This window comes from Bos mutus, chromosome 5 (genome assembly GCF_027580195.1).
Source record: "Bos mutus isolate GX-2022 chromosome 5, NWIPB_WYAK_1.1, whole genome shotgun sequence".
NCBI lineage: Eukaryota > Metazoa > Chordata > Mammalia > Artiodactyla > Bovidae > Bos > Bos mutus.
In genome coordinates, this window is record NC_091621.1 from 91,687,633 (window position 1) to 91,707,981 (window position 20,349).

Genomic DNA, 20,349 nt, shown 5'->3' on the forward strand with positions numbered 1-20,349 from the left:
ATCCTTCAATTAAAAATAAATAAATTAAAAACTATTTTCAACAAAAGTTTGAACAAAGAAATGTAAGAAGTAGGTGACTCTGCAGGTTTTTGACACTCTGGGCCCTTCTGCTAACACTTGGCTTTTAAAGATTATGTATACATTTCCAAATATAGGAGGGAAAACTCAACATGAGTTTTAAGGTTTACAGTCACATTCTAAACTTCAAACACAAAGACAACCTTCAATTCTTCCAGCAAATGTTCTACGTAACATACTTACTCCTTTTAGTACATCTTCTCGATAGGAACTGTATTTCATGAATAAAGTGATTTTCCAGCTAGTGTTGCAATTAACAGCATTCACCTATTAATGAAGAGATGTTAAGTTATAAGATTGCAGGTTCCATGAATTACTACTTCAACTAGAGGAAGGAGAAAAAAGAACAACTTTGGACAATGGGGTATGTATGTCAAAAAATATCTTCAAAGGACCATTCAAAATCTATAGGTATCTTAGTAATAATAACTCGCATAAACTGGGCTTATGCTTATGAAAACAATGAAAGAACCTATAAGATTTCTTTTTCTTCTCGTGATAAAAATCAACAAATTCACTTTCCCCCCAAACTTACCTCTTTACACCCTGGATTATCGAGTAGTTCAATGTTGCTGGCATGTAGTGGCTGTCCTGCATTCACGGGCATCAAAACAACTTTATCTCCAACAACAATCTGGAAATCAGAATTAAGTTGCAACTGAGACACTACATGGATCTGTGATGATATATTTGATGCTAAAAATAACTGTAAAGAGTCTTCATTATTGACCTAATATTTGACCTGTTTATCAAATTTTAGATCAATTCTTTTCTCTTTAAGGTAAAATACCTTCTGATAAATGACTATATAATCATGTCCCACAGGGCCTAGTGTGGATTCATAAAGCTGGTTTTGTAGATTTTTTTCTTTTGCTTGATATGTGGGATCTTAGCTCCCTGACCAGGGATCAGATCCATGCCGCTTGTGGTAGAAGCGTGGAATCTTAACCACTGGACTGCCAAGGAAGTCCCTAGATTCTTGTCTTATTGGTCTGCCATTTCAGTTAGAGCTTTCTTAATGTCAGTAATTAGGTCAGCATCCCTCCACAGAGGTCTGACGCCACATACACAGGAGCTATCAAGAATAAATGCATCTGCCACAAAACAAGAATCTGCCTAAACATTAAAACCACTTCAAGTGCAAGCAGGGAATCTTATACATTTGTATTTGCTCTAAATTAAAAACAAATCTACTATATTTGATCGTCCCCATAGTCTCAGAAATTTAATAAATGTTCTAATATCATCTGGATTCAGAAAATGAAGAATCTGGTATGACCCTGTAGGAACACGTTTATAGTTTGGGTCTTGGGCAACGGTTCGCTTTTATCTTAAATATCTAATACTAACAGTGTTCCTTAAACCTGGTGCTCATTTGTAAATAAAAATTAAAATTAATTATGGGAAAAGTGCTTTAAAGAAATAAGTCAAAGTTGATCTTTTTATTAACAATGTCTGTTTGATCTTTAAGTCTTTTTATTCATCACTCAAATTGTGGGGGAAAGAAGTTGTGCTTTTCTTAAGGATAATAGTGAACAGTTATCTTATAGTTATTAGAGTTACTTTTGTCAAGTTCCACTAGAAGATCTACTACTGTATAGTACCTTCACTCTTCTTCACAGAATTGCTCACCACTTCAGAAATGAAAACCAATACCTTCCCTTTGCATATTTCATATCAACTAAATATTAGAATAGATTAGTAGATAACTGAAAAACAAATTAGGACTGAGACAATAAAAACAGATAAAACATCTCCTCCCTGGATCTGAATCTAGACTAAGACTTAAAGGAACATAATTTCACATTTTCAATGTCAATAAATTACATACAAGAGTCTACATTCACCTACAGTACTGCTGTCACAAACTATACCTGGAGATTCAAATATGATAGAGAAGCCCTAAGCTCATTAATCGAGCAAAAGAAGATTATTCTTTGGTTTGCAGGAATTGCTTCTGTTATTTACGGGACTAGTCTCTATTCACCATCCTGCCTTTCAAGTCCATAATCAGGTGGAGGCTGCGATTCAGAAAGGACCATTACAGAAGCTCTTTATTATGTCCAGATAAAGAAAAAATCATTTAGAAACTGTGCTACGTGAGAGGATGAGAGGGCAGAACTGGGCTATGTTTGTGTAAAACAGGGAGAGTAGGAGTATACGCATAAGAAATCATCCCAGTGGTTAACTGTGAAAAAGAGAAGTGGGAACTGGGAACATGGAAAAAAGGATTAAAAAGAGACATTGTTTTCTGTCTTTGAATCACGAATTGGTATCTATTTTAAGCAATTAAATTATAAACAAAATAAACAAAAATCAACATGACAGATATATTTTCAATACCTCCCTCAAAAAACAAGAACATATGTTCTTGCACATGACACCAAGCCAAGTCCAAGTCTCAAAATCACGTAGAAGCTTGAGTGGTCTTCCATTCTACAGACACTGGGACTTGACACTACACTCTGCCCATACTACATCTGGTCTTCCGATTTCCTAAAGAACAGTCAGATTTGGTTCACTATCATTCCTGTCTGTATATATAAATATTAGCCAATAAGTTGCTAAATATAATGACATATTTTAGCTATATCTTTCTAATTAAAAGAATACTTTTGGTTGCACCTATGGTCAGTGCTCTAGGTCTCACTATTTTACGATAGCTTGCTGTAAGCTTTGGCTCAATCCCTATATTAGTTTTACTTCAAAACAATAGCTGTAAAGTCTTCTATAACTTTAAGAGACTAGTCATATAGCCAAAATGTCACCAACTTCAAGGATTCATAAGTGTGGTATTCATAAGGAGAATCTAACATTATCTCCCTAATTTCCAGGTCCTAGGTCTTGTTGTTGACAAATGGTTACTTTGATCACACAGGATGAATAAAACTGACAAATGAAATGGACAAGATGCTAATCATAAGATATAAAAAGAACAGTAAGAAGTGCTAGGAATAACACAAAGGTGTATAAGAAGTAGTCTCTATTCTTGAGGAATTCTTATCTGTTTAGATAACTTGGTAAATTTGGTAGTATTTTCAGAAGAGTGCAGGCATGGAGCCTGATCCACTGACAGGGAGAGATGTCCTCTAAGAAGCCATATATTTAATACAGAACTTGAGGATGACATCATTTTCTGCCATATCACATTCACCCTAGTGCACACACATTTTAAAAAACTGCAATTCCAAAAGCATTTCTGCTGATTTTATGTAACAGCCATGCAAGATTCATGCTGGGATTTTACTGAAAATAAAGAGGAACACAATACCACCAGCAGCCACCCTTCTTTTGAAGTGGCACCTGGTGTGAAAAGAACACTACAGTAGAAATCAAAACACCAGGGATCGAGTGCCACCTTCTCTGAAATTCCAAGGAGCCTAGGTTTTCAAAAGGGTGAAATCTACTTGCTATTTAAAGAGGCTCTTTCCCTAAGGGTTGTTTTTCTTTTTCTTGATTGAAAGAAATATCTGACCTTTTCTCCCTTTTAAGATCTACTATCAAGGTAAAGAACCAATGTCTTCTTAGATCAAAGTTGAAGATGAAAAATTAACTACTCAATCAAGGGAAGATAAACGAAAATAAAATATGTATGTACTCTGCTCAAAGCTGTCCCCAGTGACTTTCTGAGCAGCAACAAGCATGGACATCTACACAGCTCAAAGTTGAGGGAAACATGAAACTATTTTTCTCCAAAAATTATCTACCCTGAAATTCTATAAGATATATGACAGAGATGAACTTAAACAGTAGAAACTACTTATTTTTTGAGGATATGAGCACTTTTCTCTCCAGCCTATCATCAGCCTCAGTCTTACATTAGCTTTCAGTCACTGAACATCTTTTGGGTAGTTATAACCTAAATCGCAACTTAACTAATTAGTAAATAATAAAACGGAAATTTAAAAGTCTTTTAAATCTTGCAATTTCTTCCTTTTAGTTTAATGTTTTTTTGAAAAATCTACAGTCTTATACAGTCATGGAAACGAATATAATTTTTATCCTGTGGTTGTGTGAAAATCGTATAAATCTTAATTATGTTGAATCGGTTCACAGTGCTCTTCAGGTCTACTATATCCCTTCTACTTTTCTGTTTATTCATTATACTAATTTCTGAGAGTGTGATACTGAAACTCCAACCAAAAAATCTTAATTTATCCACTTAAAAAATAATTGTAACATATAGTAGAAATAAATGTAGTTTGGTTCTGTATTTTCCAAGTCTCCAGTAAATGTTATCATACTTTCATAATTTAAAAAATTTTATTAAAAACTGCTTCAAAAAATCAATAGTAATTAAACCACTTGTTATGAAATGACAGGGTTTCCAACTGCCTTCAATAAAATACAGTATGCTTGTATTTTAGAAAAATGCTACCTATTCCTAAGGAGGAAAATGAACATTATGATACAATTATTTTCATGGAAATAAAGGTCTATGGATATGCTTGTGCTTTCACAGCAACCTTAATTATGCACAAAAGCTACAGTGGTGAGCAAAAACAGTGAGCTATTTCAGCAAAAAGCAATGTGTAAGGTTGTTTTAGCCATGCTTTATGGAGCACATCTATATAAGGAGGATCTCTATTTTGCACATAACAATTATACTATCCACTTTAACCAAGATGGAGTGCTTGGGTGGTAGGTTCTTCCCCATCCTGCAATCCAGTTCAACTAATTATTTGAAATAGTTCATTACAGTCAACTCTCTTTGATCCTGTAAAGACATTTGGGAGTAGGGAAAGGAATATAAGATGAAAAATTAGATAGGATGAATTAATAAAACCATCCTTATTATAGCTTATTGACAAGGACCATTTGGAGCTTACTGTTCGTCATTCCGTCATGCCCAACTCTTTGTGACCCCATGAACTGTAGCCCACCAGGCTCCTCTGTCTATGGGGATTCTCCAGGCAAGAATACTGGAGTGGGTTGCCACTGCCTTCTCCAGGGGATCTTCCCGACCCAGGGATCAAACCCGGGTCTCCCACATTGAAGGTAGATTCTTTACCATCTGAACCATGAGGGAAGTCCATAAAGGCATTTGGGAGTAGGGAAAGGAATAGATAGGATGAAAAATTAGATGGCATGAATTAATAAAATCCACGCTAATCTCAAGGCCCCAATTTATCCAATGATTTCATCCCATTCCTTCAGAGCTTGAGCTCAGCTTTTGTTTGTTTTCATGCTTAATTTTCATTGACTACCTGCAAACAGGGACCCTACTCAGTGAGGGGGGCTGGAGAAGTATTTTAAAACAGGGCATCCAAAGACACAGGTTGTTCTTAAGCTGCATGACCAGTCCCTGAATAATTGAGAGTTGACTGTAATTAACCACCTACTGAAATTAAAATATATGTCATGCTCACAGCAAACATCACTTGATACCAAAAGGAAAAAGAAAATAACTTATTTTCAAAACAAGTTTAAAGTGCATTACATTCCTGCATGCCATGCTTCTCCCAAACCTTACCGAAGGAGGATATCATCAGCTAATCTATTAACCAAATTAAACCATGAAGCTTGTAACCTGTGGAGTTGAATTTGGACTTCAAAATTCACTGGAAAAATAGATTTATTACAATATAAGACATTTCTAAGACAAGAAACAGCCAATACATTTTAAAATATCATAACAGTATTGATTGAGAAAATTGTCAGAATAATAAGACTTTAACATTGCTTTCAATTTTTAATATTAATTTTTTAAAATCTCAACTATTTTTATTGATCACCTGACCCAATATTTGTATTCTATTTACAAAATTTATTGAGTACTTGGTGTCAACCAGAATTTATTAAGCATCTCCCACATGCCAGGACTGTCGCTTGCTACTTCATCTATTACACACAAAAATATCTAACTATTGATCCTATTGAATCATCACACATAATTTTTATTTTCTCTGCTTCATAAAGCAGCAGAAAAATATTTTGCAACTACTAAAATTCAAATCATACAACATATTTAAGTATTGTCATCAATGAGCCACTGCCAATCATTACATTACGCATCTCCTCATACATTACACATCTACTAAGTTGTACAGATTGTAAACAACCGGCCACTGAGCCAATAAATGACATATTGTCATGATTTGCTGTGTTACTCTATTAATTCAAAGGAATAAACTCCATCTCCTAAACACAGCTTCTTCTATACAGCCACACTCCCTCCTGAATAAGGCCGAGAAACAAACTCTGCTTTTCTCTCCCTTGAAAGTCTCAGCCAATATTTTAATGTTACTTAAATTCTTTCACAAAATTCTGGCTGGAAGATGATTTTAAATCAATCTGATCGTAGTCTTTTTATGATTCCAGAGCATAATCTGTACTATAAATAAATGCTTTCAACCTATTAAAGAAATTAACATAAAATAATATGTTGAAGCTTGAAAACTATCTTTCCTTTCCTTGCATTTTTTGGATTCTCCATTATTAAGAACTAACATCTTCAAGAACGCACGTTTTTCTCTTCATCTTAGAGCTACATACATTGTCACCCTCGCTTCTCAGCTTCCAGAAGGGATGAATATAAAACCAAGACCCTTCATTTCCCGCAGCATCCAAGGACACGCGCATGGCATTCTTCTCCAGTAAAGCAGGTAATCTCTTGTTGACAGTCAGATACTTGTTGCTTTTTATATGCAGTAGCTGTAGGAAAAAGTTAGGGATTACTGCCTTCATTCTTTGATCTCCTCTGTTCATTACACATATGTGTTTATATTTGTATCACATACCCACATAACACGACTCAGGGGAGACAGTAAACGAAGCAGCTCCTTGCAGACTCACCATCTTTCCAAGTTGACTTTCTCTGGGTTCCTCCTCACCTCCACCCCCAGTGCTGTTTCATATGAAGTGAGCACATAAGGGAAAAAAACTAAGGACACGTCCCTGAACGATTTTCATCTACTGATAAATAATAGGATAAACCCAGGCTTTCCAAAACAGACCAGGATGTTACTCCCAACTACTGGGTTGGCCAAAATGTTTATTCAGGTTTTCATAAGATATTACAGAAAAGCCTGAGTGAACTTTTTGACCAACCCAATATATTCTTTCTCAATTCCTGCCCGGCCACAAAAGCAAACTATATTAAAGGATAACCAAGGAACTGGAATAAGGCATCAACCCACTTCATATTATTAATCACCCCTGCCTAAAACCGGCCCTCATCCCCCTGTGTGAGACCAGCTGCTTGTCCTAAACAACCTCTGCCACTCCCACAAGAGGACATGATCCTGCTCCTTCTCAGATGAAGGCAGGAGCGCCTCTGCTGGGGATATTTGGATCCCATGGGCAAAACCTTTCCGACACATTATTCTGACTAGAAAAACTGAAACAAATAACCTTCCCGTCTATTATTCCAATCGTTTCAAAAAAAATAAAGAATGGTCATTTTAACATCTACAAAATAAGAAGGAAATTATCTCAGAAATTTCCAGTGAAAACCCTCAGGGGCCAACTCCAGTGCTTTTGGAATCCACCCTGTTAAGAGGGCATGGCTCAGCCCTTAACACTTTGGGAAACATTTGCATGTCAGATTCTAGACAAGAAACATAAGCTCTGCTTGCTGGCACTTAATATGAAGCAAGACTTGGTTAAGAGAAACTCTAGTTATGGAGGACCACCCAAGGGACATTCAGCCACAGGTAACACACAGTCTATTATGGGATTAACTTGTAACAACCGGGGAGTCACAGACCCAGGGCTCTCCTCTTGCCCCACCAGAGAATTGCTCTGCTGGTCCCGTGCTCTGGCACTTGGCCACTGGCCAATAACAAAACATCAGAGGATGTTATTTTTTGAAACAGCTCTAAGAAACACCTCATTGTAGCATTTATGGTAAGGAAGTTGTTAGGGCCATTGTTTACTATATTAAACAGTGTCCTCTTTATGAGAGCTCATTGGAGAAACAGTTCTCTGGTCCTCTTCCTGAGAATGTTTGTGCTTCCAAACTTCTGACTTAGTTCTTTGTACCAGCCTTCTACTAATATGTGAATATCGCAATATTTCACATGGTCTTATACCTAGACAAGCAACAAAAAGGCTTCAACTCAAAGTTTACCAGTCTTTACAACATGGATATGATAAACATGCCTCACCTTTGACTTCAATTTATTCATGCAATCAGTATTTTCCCTTTGATCCAGTTACCTTATTTATTTCATCTTGTTATGTGAAAGGTATTTTTGAAAATGTCTTACATTCCTTTGGGAACAAGGTGGGGCATATATTAACAACTATCCAAGTAAAAAAGTAAAAGATCTAAGTGAAGCACAAGAAATAAATGCTGATGAAATAAATCAGTGTGCATACTAATTGAAATAGAAGATATAATAACTCAAGGACAGTTCTCATCTAAAAGTACAATTTGAAAACTTTCCTCCCTACAAAATGAAAAGATAAAGCTTCATATGCTACAAGTTTAGTCTCATTAATTCTAAAAGACTATTTTATTACAAGCTTTCCCCATCTTCTTCCTTTTGATTTAATAATTTGTGTAATTCATCTAGATAAGCTCATTTCTTTATGTGTACATACCGGATTTATTCATATAGAATGACGTGCTGAATATCAACTGAAAATATCACACTGTATAATTCTGACCAAAGAACAAACTATTGTAGCCCCCAATTTTAATGCAGGTTGGCATTCCTACCAAAGGCAAATTATCGATAAACTATTCATCTCTTTTATACGAAAATAAATAGACACTTACTTGTATAACATTACTGTATTTCACAATTTCTCCCAATAGCTTCTTATTCTCTGATTCATTTTGTTTTTGTTCCAGTTCTGCAGCATGCTATAAAGTGATTATCAAATATTTACTGTGAAACCATAACAAATAGAGCACAATAGCTGACACAGAAAAAAAGGTTTATTCTAGGAACAAAGAATACAATCAAGACTAAAATAGGTGGATTACTTTAAACTTGGTGCTTAGGGAGAAGTGGGGCAGTAACTAAATATATGATTATAATGTGTGACAATTCTCTCAGTTTAATGCTGAAATGTAGCCTAAAATATATTGATATGCTCTTATGTTAGAAATTTCAGAAAAAGGACTAAGCAGTTTGGTCTTAAAAAATTATTTTCAGAAGGAATATTGCTAGAGAAGCCAAACAAATACATTTCAAAAGCTTCAAAATACAGTTTCAATTCTAAAAGTAACAGGAATTTTAATGACAAATAAGTCCTATGAAATTTACACAGAGTCCAAATCAGAAACAACAGACTTTCAAATTTTTTCTGATAGTCTTCCAAAAAAAAAAGGGTACTCTATCAAGTAAAATATAACTGGATTTGATATTCCTGCAGAGATTCTGAATTGGTTTTCAATGTGATGTGAATATCTGAATTGGTCTGGCACACCCGGATAAATAGCAAGAAATACAATACCCACACACCAGGAAATCAGTAGTCATACACTGATTAAAAAGACTTAAAAGTCCTTTCCACTTTCAGCATGTTGCCACATCTATTCTGGATCTCAGTGTATTGAGGGAAATCACTAAGCTATGGAATAGATCTTTTGTTATTGTTGTACTTGCTCTATGTTAAGCCAGAGAGATGGAAGGCTAGTCCTTACCTGTAATTTCTTCAGCAAGGCTGCCTCTGTGTGGTTCCCTTGTTTAGCTTGCTTGGCTTTCCAATATTGCTTCTGAGCAGAATATCGGTTCATAGGGCACACCTTAAAGAGGCAGTCTGTGACAAATCAACAAACGAAAACACTGTAACTAGGGAGACCAGCATTGTTTAGATTTCCCTTATAGCTGAGTATTAGAATCCTGAATGTCTGAGTATAAATAACATTTCAACATCATCTAGCCCATACTCAGGTGAATTCTTAAATTCTACCCACAACATTTCTTTTCAAATAATTATTTAGTCTGTTAAAATACCACCTTTTTCATTAGTTTAGGGTTTTTTTTTAAAGAAACCATAGCTAATGTGATTTACAAAGAAACCAAACCAATGTAAACATTACTAAGCACTTCTTAATTATAATGGGGTGCCTGGCTTTAGAAAGTCAGGAGAACCAGGTTAGGGTCTTTCTTTGCCTTATCTGACTTTGCACAATCAATTACTTATACACGGTATGTATCTTTGACAGTCAAAAGTGATGAAAGAAGTAGAAACAATCACAGCAATCAAGCAATCACATTTCAGTCATCTGTTCCCCAAGGTTACACATACCCAGGGTGAACACAGTGTGGAAATGTGAGATGCAGTATGTTATAATGATTGTACTGCATTGTTATAAGGGAAAAACAAAGCAAAACAAAAAACTAAGATTATACTCTACTACTAAATATTAAGTTAGAAAATCATAGTGGAATAATGTAGTGACATCTCTAAGTGAAAAAACAATTTTTTTCTGTTTAAAGAGGAAAATGGAAGTTTGACTGAACACTGCTTTTATTTGTTAATGATTCTGTATGTTTGTGGAATGGATTACAATCTAGAATATAGGTCAATTCCCAATATTCTATAGTAAAGGAGTATTGTTACACAAGATTCAAACATTATTTTCATTTATCTCACAAAAATTTGTAAAAATTCTATATAATAAATTAACCTTGCTTTGGCTGATGTGTTAATGTTCACATTCATTTTCATTTTTCAAATACATTTCCAAAGATACAATTCAGTCAACTCAAATGTCAATTTTAGGCACATTATTGACTATATTATAAATATATATATATGCTTGTTCTATTATTCTCTTTAAAATTAAGTATAGAATTAAATGAGGTGATCTCTTCTTTTTTATATACTTTTGTTTATTCATTTATTTTTGGCTGCACTGCATTTTTGTTGCTGCACTCTATTCCCTAGTTGTGGTGAGCAGGGACTACTCTTCACTGTTGTACACAGGCTCCTCATTACAGTGGCTTCTCTTGTGGAGCACAGGCTCTAGGCTCACAGGCTTCAGTGGTTGCAACACATGGGTTCGCTAGTTGCAGAGCACGGGCTCAGTATTTGTGTTACAGGGGTTTAGTTGTTCCGTGGCGTGTGGGATCTTCCCGGACCAGGGGTCGAACCCCTGTCCCCTGCATTGGCAGGTGGATGCCTATCCACTGCACCACCAGGGAAGTCCAAGACAATCTCTTTTCAAATCTCACTTACTTTTGGTTCTAATCGCACACATGATCAAGAAATATTACTGTAAATTACTTAAGGAAGTTTTAAACCTCAGAAGAAATAATGACTTTTTTCTATAGCTTGCAATTAGAAATAATACAAATTCTATTGATTGCTTCCCCTCTACACATATACACCTATAGAAAACATTATTAACTTCTGGTCTAAAAGTTATTGATGTGGATGAGTAAATAGTTTGTAGGTAGCAGAAAACAGACACCTTCTAACTGCTCAAAGTAGGTCGAAAGACTGTCATAATTAGAGCAGGAGACAGGAATCCTCACCAGGCACAAGTGTGTGAAACCCAAATAACTAGATTTAAAAACCGTTTTCCTTGGCAACATAGTTGATAACCCCTAGAAACTATTCCTATATGTTAGTATCTACAAAGAGAATATACAAGTTTTACAAGCACGCATATGAAGGTTGTTTAGTGATATCTCCAAAAGAGTACTCCCAAAGTAATACAGCGGACTGCTTTAACTGTCCTATATTAGGCAAATAGCCAAACCCTACATTGTTTGCTGCTGCTGCTAAGTTGCTTCAGTCGTGTCCGACTCTGTGCGACCCCAGAGATGGCAGCCCACCAGGCTCCCCGTCCCTGGTATTCTCCAGGCAAGAACACTGGAGTGGGTTGCCACGTCCTTCTCCTTTCACTTTCAATGAAAGTGAAAAGTGAAAGTGAAGTCGCTCAGTCCTGTCTGACTCTTAGCGACCCCATGGACTGCAGCCTACCAGGCTCCTCCTTCCATGGGATTTTCCAGGCAAGAGTACTGGAATAGGGTGCCATTCCCTTCTCCCTACACTGTTTAGTGCAGCAAAAATACAAGTCTATATTTAAGTAGAACTCAACTCCATAATCTGCAATCTCTACTTCTGATTACCTTCATCTATGAAGAAAGAAAAAAAAAAAAAAATGGGTTCTCCATTACTTCAAATCCCTAGTTAAGTCCATTAGGAAATAGTCTTTTGACAAAGAAAATATTTTTTTCCTAAATTCTAGAGCACCCCAGGAGCACTCTTAATGAATGGTATCCTTGGGTAGCTAGCAAAGAAACTGTCACAGTCCTCATCGTCATAGCCAAAGCGATTGTGAAGCATCCAGTCAAACATCCAGCCAACTAGGGTTGACTAGTAGGCTGTGCCTCTGGGTGTGAAGACTCAGACCCTGTCCTCAGAAAGCTCTCAGTCTAGTGGGTGAAACAGACATCGACTGTGTGATGAATTTTCACAATGAGGCTCTGGAGAAGGTGCTGTGGGCCTCAAAGATGCAAGAGCCCATTCACCTTGTTTAGGGGGATCCAGAAAATCTTCCAGAGAAGACACAAGTCAAGTGTTAAAGAATCTATACTAATTCAGCAGGTTGGCAAGAAGGTTCGAATGCTCAGGGGTTGCAGCACGGGGGTATCTCAAACAGAGTCCATGGCTGGTACAAGGGCAGAGAAGCACAATGTCCAGGGACCTACCAACCGGTCAAGAAAATGACATTCCAGGCTGTGAAATGAAATCAGCAACACTGGCTGAAATCCGGGTCTACAGAGTGCCATGTTCTAGGTTAGGAGTATGTTCTTTACCCCAGGGAAAACACCCTATTCCTAGGGTTTTCAGCTCTTACAGCACGTGGAGGATGACATAAACAAGAGGAGAAGCCCAGCATGAAAGTCCACTGCCAGTGTGATCAGAGATAGGGAGGGTCTAGGCATATGGGAGTTTTAGGGTAGCTGCAGATTTAAAAAGAAAGCAGCAGAACCAACAGGCTTAGTCTTACCTATCAGTGTGGGGTGGGGAAGGGTGAGGGAGAGGGAAAGTGAGGGGAGTCTAGCTGACATCCTCCCACCCTGGTTGAGACACTAAGGCTTAGATTTTCAAAGCCCTTTCCATTTTCAGAGCCTCAGCTGTTTAGTTCTCCTCAGCCACCTCCCCAGGAGGCATCTCATTTTGTAAATAATTGAAGTGTTTCTGTGGGTACCATCATCACAGGACTATTCTGGTTGACAGGAAGAAACCCAGGGCATTCAGACCTCTGTAAAAATGTTGTTGGTGGTAACAGTGATGTGTGTGTGTGTGTGTGTGTGTGTGTGTGTGTGTGTGTGACTCTCCCTCTACCTCCTTTAGAAAACATTTTTAAAAATCTGTTTTTGGGCTAGTCACGTATTCTGTCTGATTTTAAATTTACGGCACAATAAAGGTGGTAATAATACTTGCTACACCTAATTCACAGGGCTGCTGAAATAAGCAAAAAAAAAACATAGAAAATCTGTGAAATTACTCTGTGAACTTTAAAGCCCTATAATAAGCATCAAATGTAAGGTATTATTCTTAATATTGCTCCATTCATTCAGCAGTAGCTTTACTAAGATAAAGAAGTGACTAAACACTTACAGAGCTCTCAGCAAAGAGCTTCAAAAAGTAGAGCTCTCAGATTAAACCCAAACGTAACCCCAAAATGTCAAATTCATGACAAGGTGTTCCCTTCATTGATGCCACAGTCTCAGACGCCACAATGTGTCTTTGTATACAGTTCTTGAATTCCCTGAAAAAGCACAGCAAGAAGTAGAGGGTGAAGTCTCCACTACCATGTTCAGTTCAGTTCAGTCCAGTTCAGTCGTTCAGTCGTGTCCAACTCTTTGCAACCCCATGAATCGCAGCACGCCAGGCCTCTCTGTCCATCACCAACTCCTGGAGTTTACCCAAACTCACGTCCATCGAGTCGGTGATGCCATCCAGCTATCTCATCTTCTGTCGTCCCCTTCTCCTCCTGCCCCCAATCCCTCCCAGCATCAGGGTCTTTTCCAATGAGTCAACTCTTCGCATGAGGTGGCCAAAGTACTGGAGTTTTAGCTTCAGCATCAGTCCTTCCAATGAACACCCAGGACTGGATCTCCTTTAGGATGGACTGGTTGGATCTCCTTGCAGTCCAAGGGACTCTCAAGAGTCTTCTCCAACACCACAGTTCAAAAGCATCAATTCTTTGGCACTCAGCTTTCTTCACAGTCCAACTCTCAAATCCATACATGATCACTGGGAAAACCATAGCCTTAGTATCTTTTACAATATGCAGAAGCAATAACTAGCACCAGCATGGGTACAGCCTTGACAGAAAGCCTTCCTTTCTCTTCGCTGATGGCTCAGCTGGTAAAGAATCCACCTGCAATGCAGGAAACCCAGGTTTCAATTCCTGGGTTGGGAAGATCCCCTGGAGAAGAGGATGGCCACCCACTCCAATATTCTTGCCTGGAGAATTCCATGGACAAAGGAGCCTGGTGGGGCTACGTGGGCTCACAAAGAGTCGGACATGACTGAGCAACTAACACTTCCTTTGGCATGCAGGAACCCAGACCTATCTATCCACTCTCACCACCCTCCTCACTCTGCTTCCAGAACTCTGGAACCCCTTTGTCTGCTCATTCTCTAAATTTAAAGATGTATATACTGCTAAGAAAAAAGATCTCAGGGAGTTTTCTAATTACAAAGCTACTTAGTGTCATTTATTAACTAGGTAGCAACAATCTCTAGCATTTCAAGCCTCAAAGAATAATTAAAAAAAAAAAAAGGCAAGGTTTGCTTCAAAGAGCAAACATCAAAAGCACAAACAAGTAATTACACGCAAGTAATTCGAGTTAAATTTAAAAAAAAAAAAAAAACTTAACCTTAAGATCTAAGGCCAGCAATTTTGCAGAACTATAGAAGGTTAGGAAATGCTAGAAATCTGACTAAACAGGCTATGTTCAGTCAAGCAATATTGTAAAAAAAAAAAAGTCTTAAAATTGGAATATTTATTTTAAAACCACAGAAGGAAATCAAACCTCCCAGAAGTGTTCATGTTAAACTGAAAGATCTGCTGGCATCTTAAACCTTCTAATAAGTGCTCATGGAGGGAAGAAATATAAAAGCCATTCAAATGGTGTGGAGCATGTATTCCTCAGTATGCTGCTGCTGCTGCTGCTAAGTCGCTTCAGTCGTGTCCGACTCTGTGTGACCCCATAACGGCAGCCCACCAGGCTCCCCCATCCCTGGGATTCTCCAGGCAAGAACACTGGAGTGGGTTGCCATTTCCTTCTCCAATGCACAAAAGTGAAAAGTGAAAGTGAAGTCACTCAGTCATGTCCGACTCTTCGCGACCCCATGGACTGCAGCCCACCAGGCTCCTCTGTTCATGGGATTTTCCAGGCAAGAGTACTGGAGTGGGGTGCCATTGCCTTCTCCAATTCCTCAGTATGTAACACTGTAAATCAAAGAACTAACCTTCCCAAGTGACTCCATGTGCATCTGGAAGGAAACCAGTCTAAATTTCTACTCGCAATACCTCACTAAATAGTTCTCAAATGTTTTGCTTTGTACAGCTACAAGTGCTTCCTAAAATACAAGGCAGCTTTTGCACCCCAGAAACTGTCTGTAGGACTCTATTCTAGGTTATTATACATGAAGTTCAAGTTATGTAGTAGCCAACAATTTCCCTTGGTAATGGTGGAAAGAAAACTTTGTTTCATTTCTTCTCCCTCCAAGAGATGTCGTAAGATTTAAATGAGGCAAGACATTAAACCATCAGCAAATGGGTGTCACAAAGCAGGCATTCAACAAATGGCTCTTTCATGGAAGCCTGTAAAATTACCTCATGCTGATTACAGGGAATGTGGCTGCCAAGGGCTTTATTATCTCCACATGGAGAAAGGTGGGGAGGGAGAGCCTCTGAGCTTCTCCTGTTTTTAATATAAACCGGATGGAGCAGAGTTCCATGAAGACAACAGGCCCTTCCCAATGATAAAATGGAAAGTGGTAACAAAACTCTCCCCAGGGCCAGGGACAGGCAGATGAGGGGTGACTGGATGCCAGCAATTAGAATTAACAGTTGGTCAGAGAGAGGTACACATTCACTGGCCAAAAATATAATTGTAGCTCTCTTCTTGTTTTTCAGTTTCTCTAAGAAATGTATCCTGAAATACAGTGTGTTTAAAGAACTCTTTAAGTTTAGAGTATGTTTTTTTTGAAGGAGTCTGTTTTGTTTTGTTTATGCGTGGAAATTTCAAACCAAACATCTACTCCCTGATCATAATCAAAGGCAAGGACAGAGGATGTCTAAGAGGGGAAGCGTCCTCTAGAATGTTACAAAGGCCAAAGAAAATTTACTGCAGGTGTTAGCACACGTTAAAATTTATCACAATACATGGCTTCCAGCATGAAGACTGCAGGATAGCTTTTTCTAAGCAAAAGTCAGCTATTTTACTACTGAAGAAGGAGAGAAACGGCCTGTAGATTATGAAAATGTTACAATTCAAAGGGGCTCCAGATAAAATCTAACCTTTCCCTTCTCTGACATAGGGAGTAAAAGCTCAAAGTAAGTTGCCTTAGTCATTCAAGATAGAATCTATAGATTGAAATAACTTACAAATATACACAAGTTCAATCACACACAGGATGCTTGAAAGCCCTGTGAAGTGACTGTCTGGCCCCGCAGTGACAGATGTTGATACCATACTTGGTTTGCTCGATACAGTTAACTGCCTTGGAGCACCTTATAAACTATAGAGAGCACTGCATATTCATAATGAAGAACATCTGATCTTCACAACAACACTGAGAGTTAGCGAGGATAATTTTCTCTATATTCCAGAGAAAGAAATTGATACTTCTCTCAAATCCAAAAAGTTGGTAAGGAATTAAGTCAGAATGTGAACTGAAATCCTCTGAAATATATCTATCCGAGTGAGTGAGTGAAAGTCGCTCAGTCGAGTCCGACTCTTTGCAACCCCATAGATATCTATCTACATCTATAAATATATAGATTTCTGATATCTAGATAGACAGATATAAAACAATTATAATACTTCAAAGGAACATTTATGTTTTATCATGGGAAGTATGCCACATGAAAGTGAAGTGAAAGTCATGCAGTCCTATCTGACTCTTGTGAGCCCATGGACTATACAGTCCATGGAATTCTCCAGACCAGAGTACTGGGTGAGTAGCCTTTCCCTTCTCCAGGGGATCTTCCCAACCCAGGGATTGAACCCAGGTCTCCTGCATTGCAGGCAGGTTCTTTACCAGCTGAGCCACACAGGAAGCCCAGTGTACCACATATGCATACATAATTAATTAAATGTTAAGACATCAATAGGAATGTTACAACATCTTAGTCTCAAAAACATTTATTACCTGATTCCTACATTAATGGCTAAATTCTCAAAAACAAATGAAATGTTATATTCTGCTTCCTCTGGAATGAGACAGAAAATAAAATTCAAATGTACCAATGCTTATTTTCATTTCTGTCAAGGTTTTAATTTTAGCACTAAGCAAACACTAGGCCTAAGCAGAATTCACTACCAAAACATCATAATTTATCATTTTCAATTAATTTCCCATTCTTAAAGTTTCATATTAACACTGACAATCAAAAAATGTGTAATAAGCAGGCTAGTTCCAAAATCAAAACACAAGTCTTCAAGTCACAATACACAAATATCAAGTCTGAAAGAAACTGAAGCAAATTTATACATACATAAATGTGTGTGTATATACATACAGACATAGGGCTTCCCAGGGTGGCTCAGTGATAAAGAATCTACCTGCCAAGCAGGAGATGTGGGTTTGATTTCTGGGTTAGGAAGATCCCCTGGAAAAGGAAATGGCAACCCACCCCACTATTCTTGCCTGGAGAATTCCATGGACAGAGGAACCCGGTGGGCTACAGTCCATGGGATCACAAACGAGATGGACACCACTGAGCAACTAAACCACTACCAACACCATGCATGTAGACATAGACACACATACACAATGCTTATATATATTTTATATGTGTTTACTTGTATTTTCATTTATAACTATATAATACACTTTTATAGTGTCTCCTATGTATTAGAGCTTGTCACATTCCCTAACTTAATTCTTCTAAAAACCCTTTGAGGTCAGCACTAGTTTGATAAATGAAGAAACTGAAACTGAAGATCTATCCTAAATTTTCAACAATAGTTTTTAGATGTACTCCAGATCAATCTCTGTTTTTATAAGAAGTAAAAGAAATCCAAACATCCATCAAGAGATGAATAGACAAACAAAATGTGGTATACACTTACAATGGACTATAGCTCTGCCATAAAAAGAATAAAATTCTGATACATGCTACAAGATACATTTAGGTACATTTACTGAAATCAAAACACAACATGATAGTCTAGCTTTTCCTGGTTTCATATTCCTAGAGATGCTTAACTTCTCCTGTGCATACGTGCCAAGTTGCTTCAGTCACGTCCGGCTCTTTAGGCTCCTTTGTCCCTGGGATTCTCCATGCAAGAATACTAGAGTGGGTTGTCATTCCCTCCTCCAGGGGATCTTCCCAAACCAGGGATTGAACCCACATCTCTTATGTCTCCTGCTTTGGCAGGTGGGTTCTTCATCACTAACTACACCTGGGAAGCTCAAACCTCTCCTGCTGCTGCTCCTGCTGCTGCTGCTTCTAAGTCACTTCAGTCGTGTCTGACTCTGTGCGACCCCATAGATGGCAGCCCACCAGGCTCTCCCATCCCTGGGATTCTCCAGGCAAGAACACTGGAGTGGGTTGCCATTTCCTTCTCCAGTGCATGAAAGTGAAACTGAAGTCGCTCAGTCGTGTCCTACTCTTAGCGACCTCATGGACTGCAGCCCACCAGGCTCCTCCATCCATGGGATTTTCCAGGCAAGAGTACTGGAGTGGGGTGCCATTGCCTTCTTGGCAAATGTCTCCTACAAGGACCCAAAAATGTATTTTAAAAAGGGCTGAGTATCTGCAACTCTGACTTAATAGAAGTAACAAAGTAGCAACCTAGAAACAATTAGGCAGGATATTTCATGGTCTCAAGGCCTCCACTTTAAAAGTAGTAATTTTCAAATAGCTGAATAAACTTTTAAGACAGGTAAAATAACTTTATAGTGATGAGCTTTTTAAACCAATTGCAGGATGGCAATAATAACTCCTGGCTTAAACTTTTTAAAGTTGAACACAAAATATTTTATGCCAAGTTATAATTATGTAATGGAGAGTTATGTAATATTTAGATTGAAGAATTTCTTGCTGTTCATTATCTAGCTGTTGAATTCATTGTTATACCCATACAGGAGAACCAAAACAAAATCCCTGTCTCATGCTAGGTCCTCTGTGAGCAGATATTTACCCATAGGAAAAAAAAAAAAAGATGACAAAGTCCTAATCATCACTATTACTGCAGAGTTGTGCCCAAGTAAAACTACTTTTTGTTGATTATGATCATAAAGTATCTCTCTCTATAGATAATTTATAAGTAAATGGACAATAATTCAATGGACATGAGTTTGAACAAGCTCTGGGAAAGAGTGAAGGACAGGGAAGCCTGGTATGCTGCAATCCCTGGGGTCACAAACAGTCAGACATGGCTTAGCAACTGAACAACAATAATTGTTTTAAAAACTATAATTGTGCAAACCAAGTTTGAAGTCAATATACTTGGTTTCAGTCAGCCCTTTTTGAATGGACTGAAATGAAATGGGATGGAATGAAATGGCATTTGACTTTTTAATCTTATTTTCTTTTTAATTGGAGGATAATTGTTTTATAATATTGTGATGGTTTCTACCCTACATCAGCATGGAGCTTCAAGAGAGATGGAATGAAATGGAATGGGAAGAGAAGAGAAGGTAAACAGAAGTCACTGCACTAGCAAGTATTCTATTCAAGAAACTTGCTTCGTGTGTCTGTGTGTGTGTGTGTGCATGCACACGTGTGTGTGTTACATGCTGGATTACGATGTGAAACATACAGTATTCAGTATTCCACACTGACAGTTGCAATACAAAGTGTTTGAAAGTGACTATTCTACAGGATTACACATGAATACAGGTTAGGGTTAAAGGAAATGAAATTTTTAAAAAACAAATCTACATAAAGAGAGGAGAAAAGGAGGGGAAGGAAAGGAAACAAAAGAAGGAAGGAATTCTGTTGTCAAGAGGAGTGAAAACTGACATGATCAAAGGAAATTTTTCTTGATTTATAGACTTTTGAAATCCAGTTTTTACTTTGAAATAAAAATTATCCTTCTATTAATTGCCCCATGAAGTTTCTATATAGGCAATTACAATAGAACAGGAAGATATCCTTTGAAATAT

The 20,349-nt window shown here is 37.7% G+C and overlaps 1 protein-coding gene across 2 annotated transcripts in view; it reads right to left on the bottom strand.

The window, feature by feature from the left end:
• The window catches only part of ITPR2 (inositol 1,4,5-trisphosphate receptor type 2), a 584,772-nt gene that overhangs the window by 451,669 nt on the left and 112,754 nt on the right, over nucleotides 1-20,349 (bottom strand). Inside the window, exons 3-7 of one of the 2 annotated variants that reach the window (XM_005902445.3) lie at nucleotides 9,677-9,792; nucleotides 8,804-8,890; nucleotides 6,574-6,732; nucleotides 614-712; nucleotides 262-345 (exon numbers count right to left, since the gene is read on the bottom strand). In XM_005902445.3, the coding sequence (XP_005902507.2) occupies nucleotides 262-345; nucleotides 614-712; nucleotides 6,574-6,732; nucleotides 8,804-8,890; nucleotides 9,677-9,792 (545 nt within the window). Of the gene's footprint in view, nucleotides 1-261; nucleotides 346-613; nucleotides 713-5,551; nucleotides 5,609-6,573; nucleotides 6,733-8,803; nucleotides 8,891-9,676; nucleotides 9,793-20,349 lie in introns of those variants that run through there. The other variant, XM_070371231.1, reaches the window with a different exon arrangement.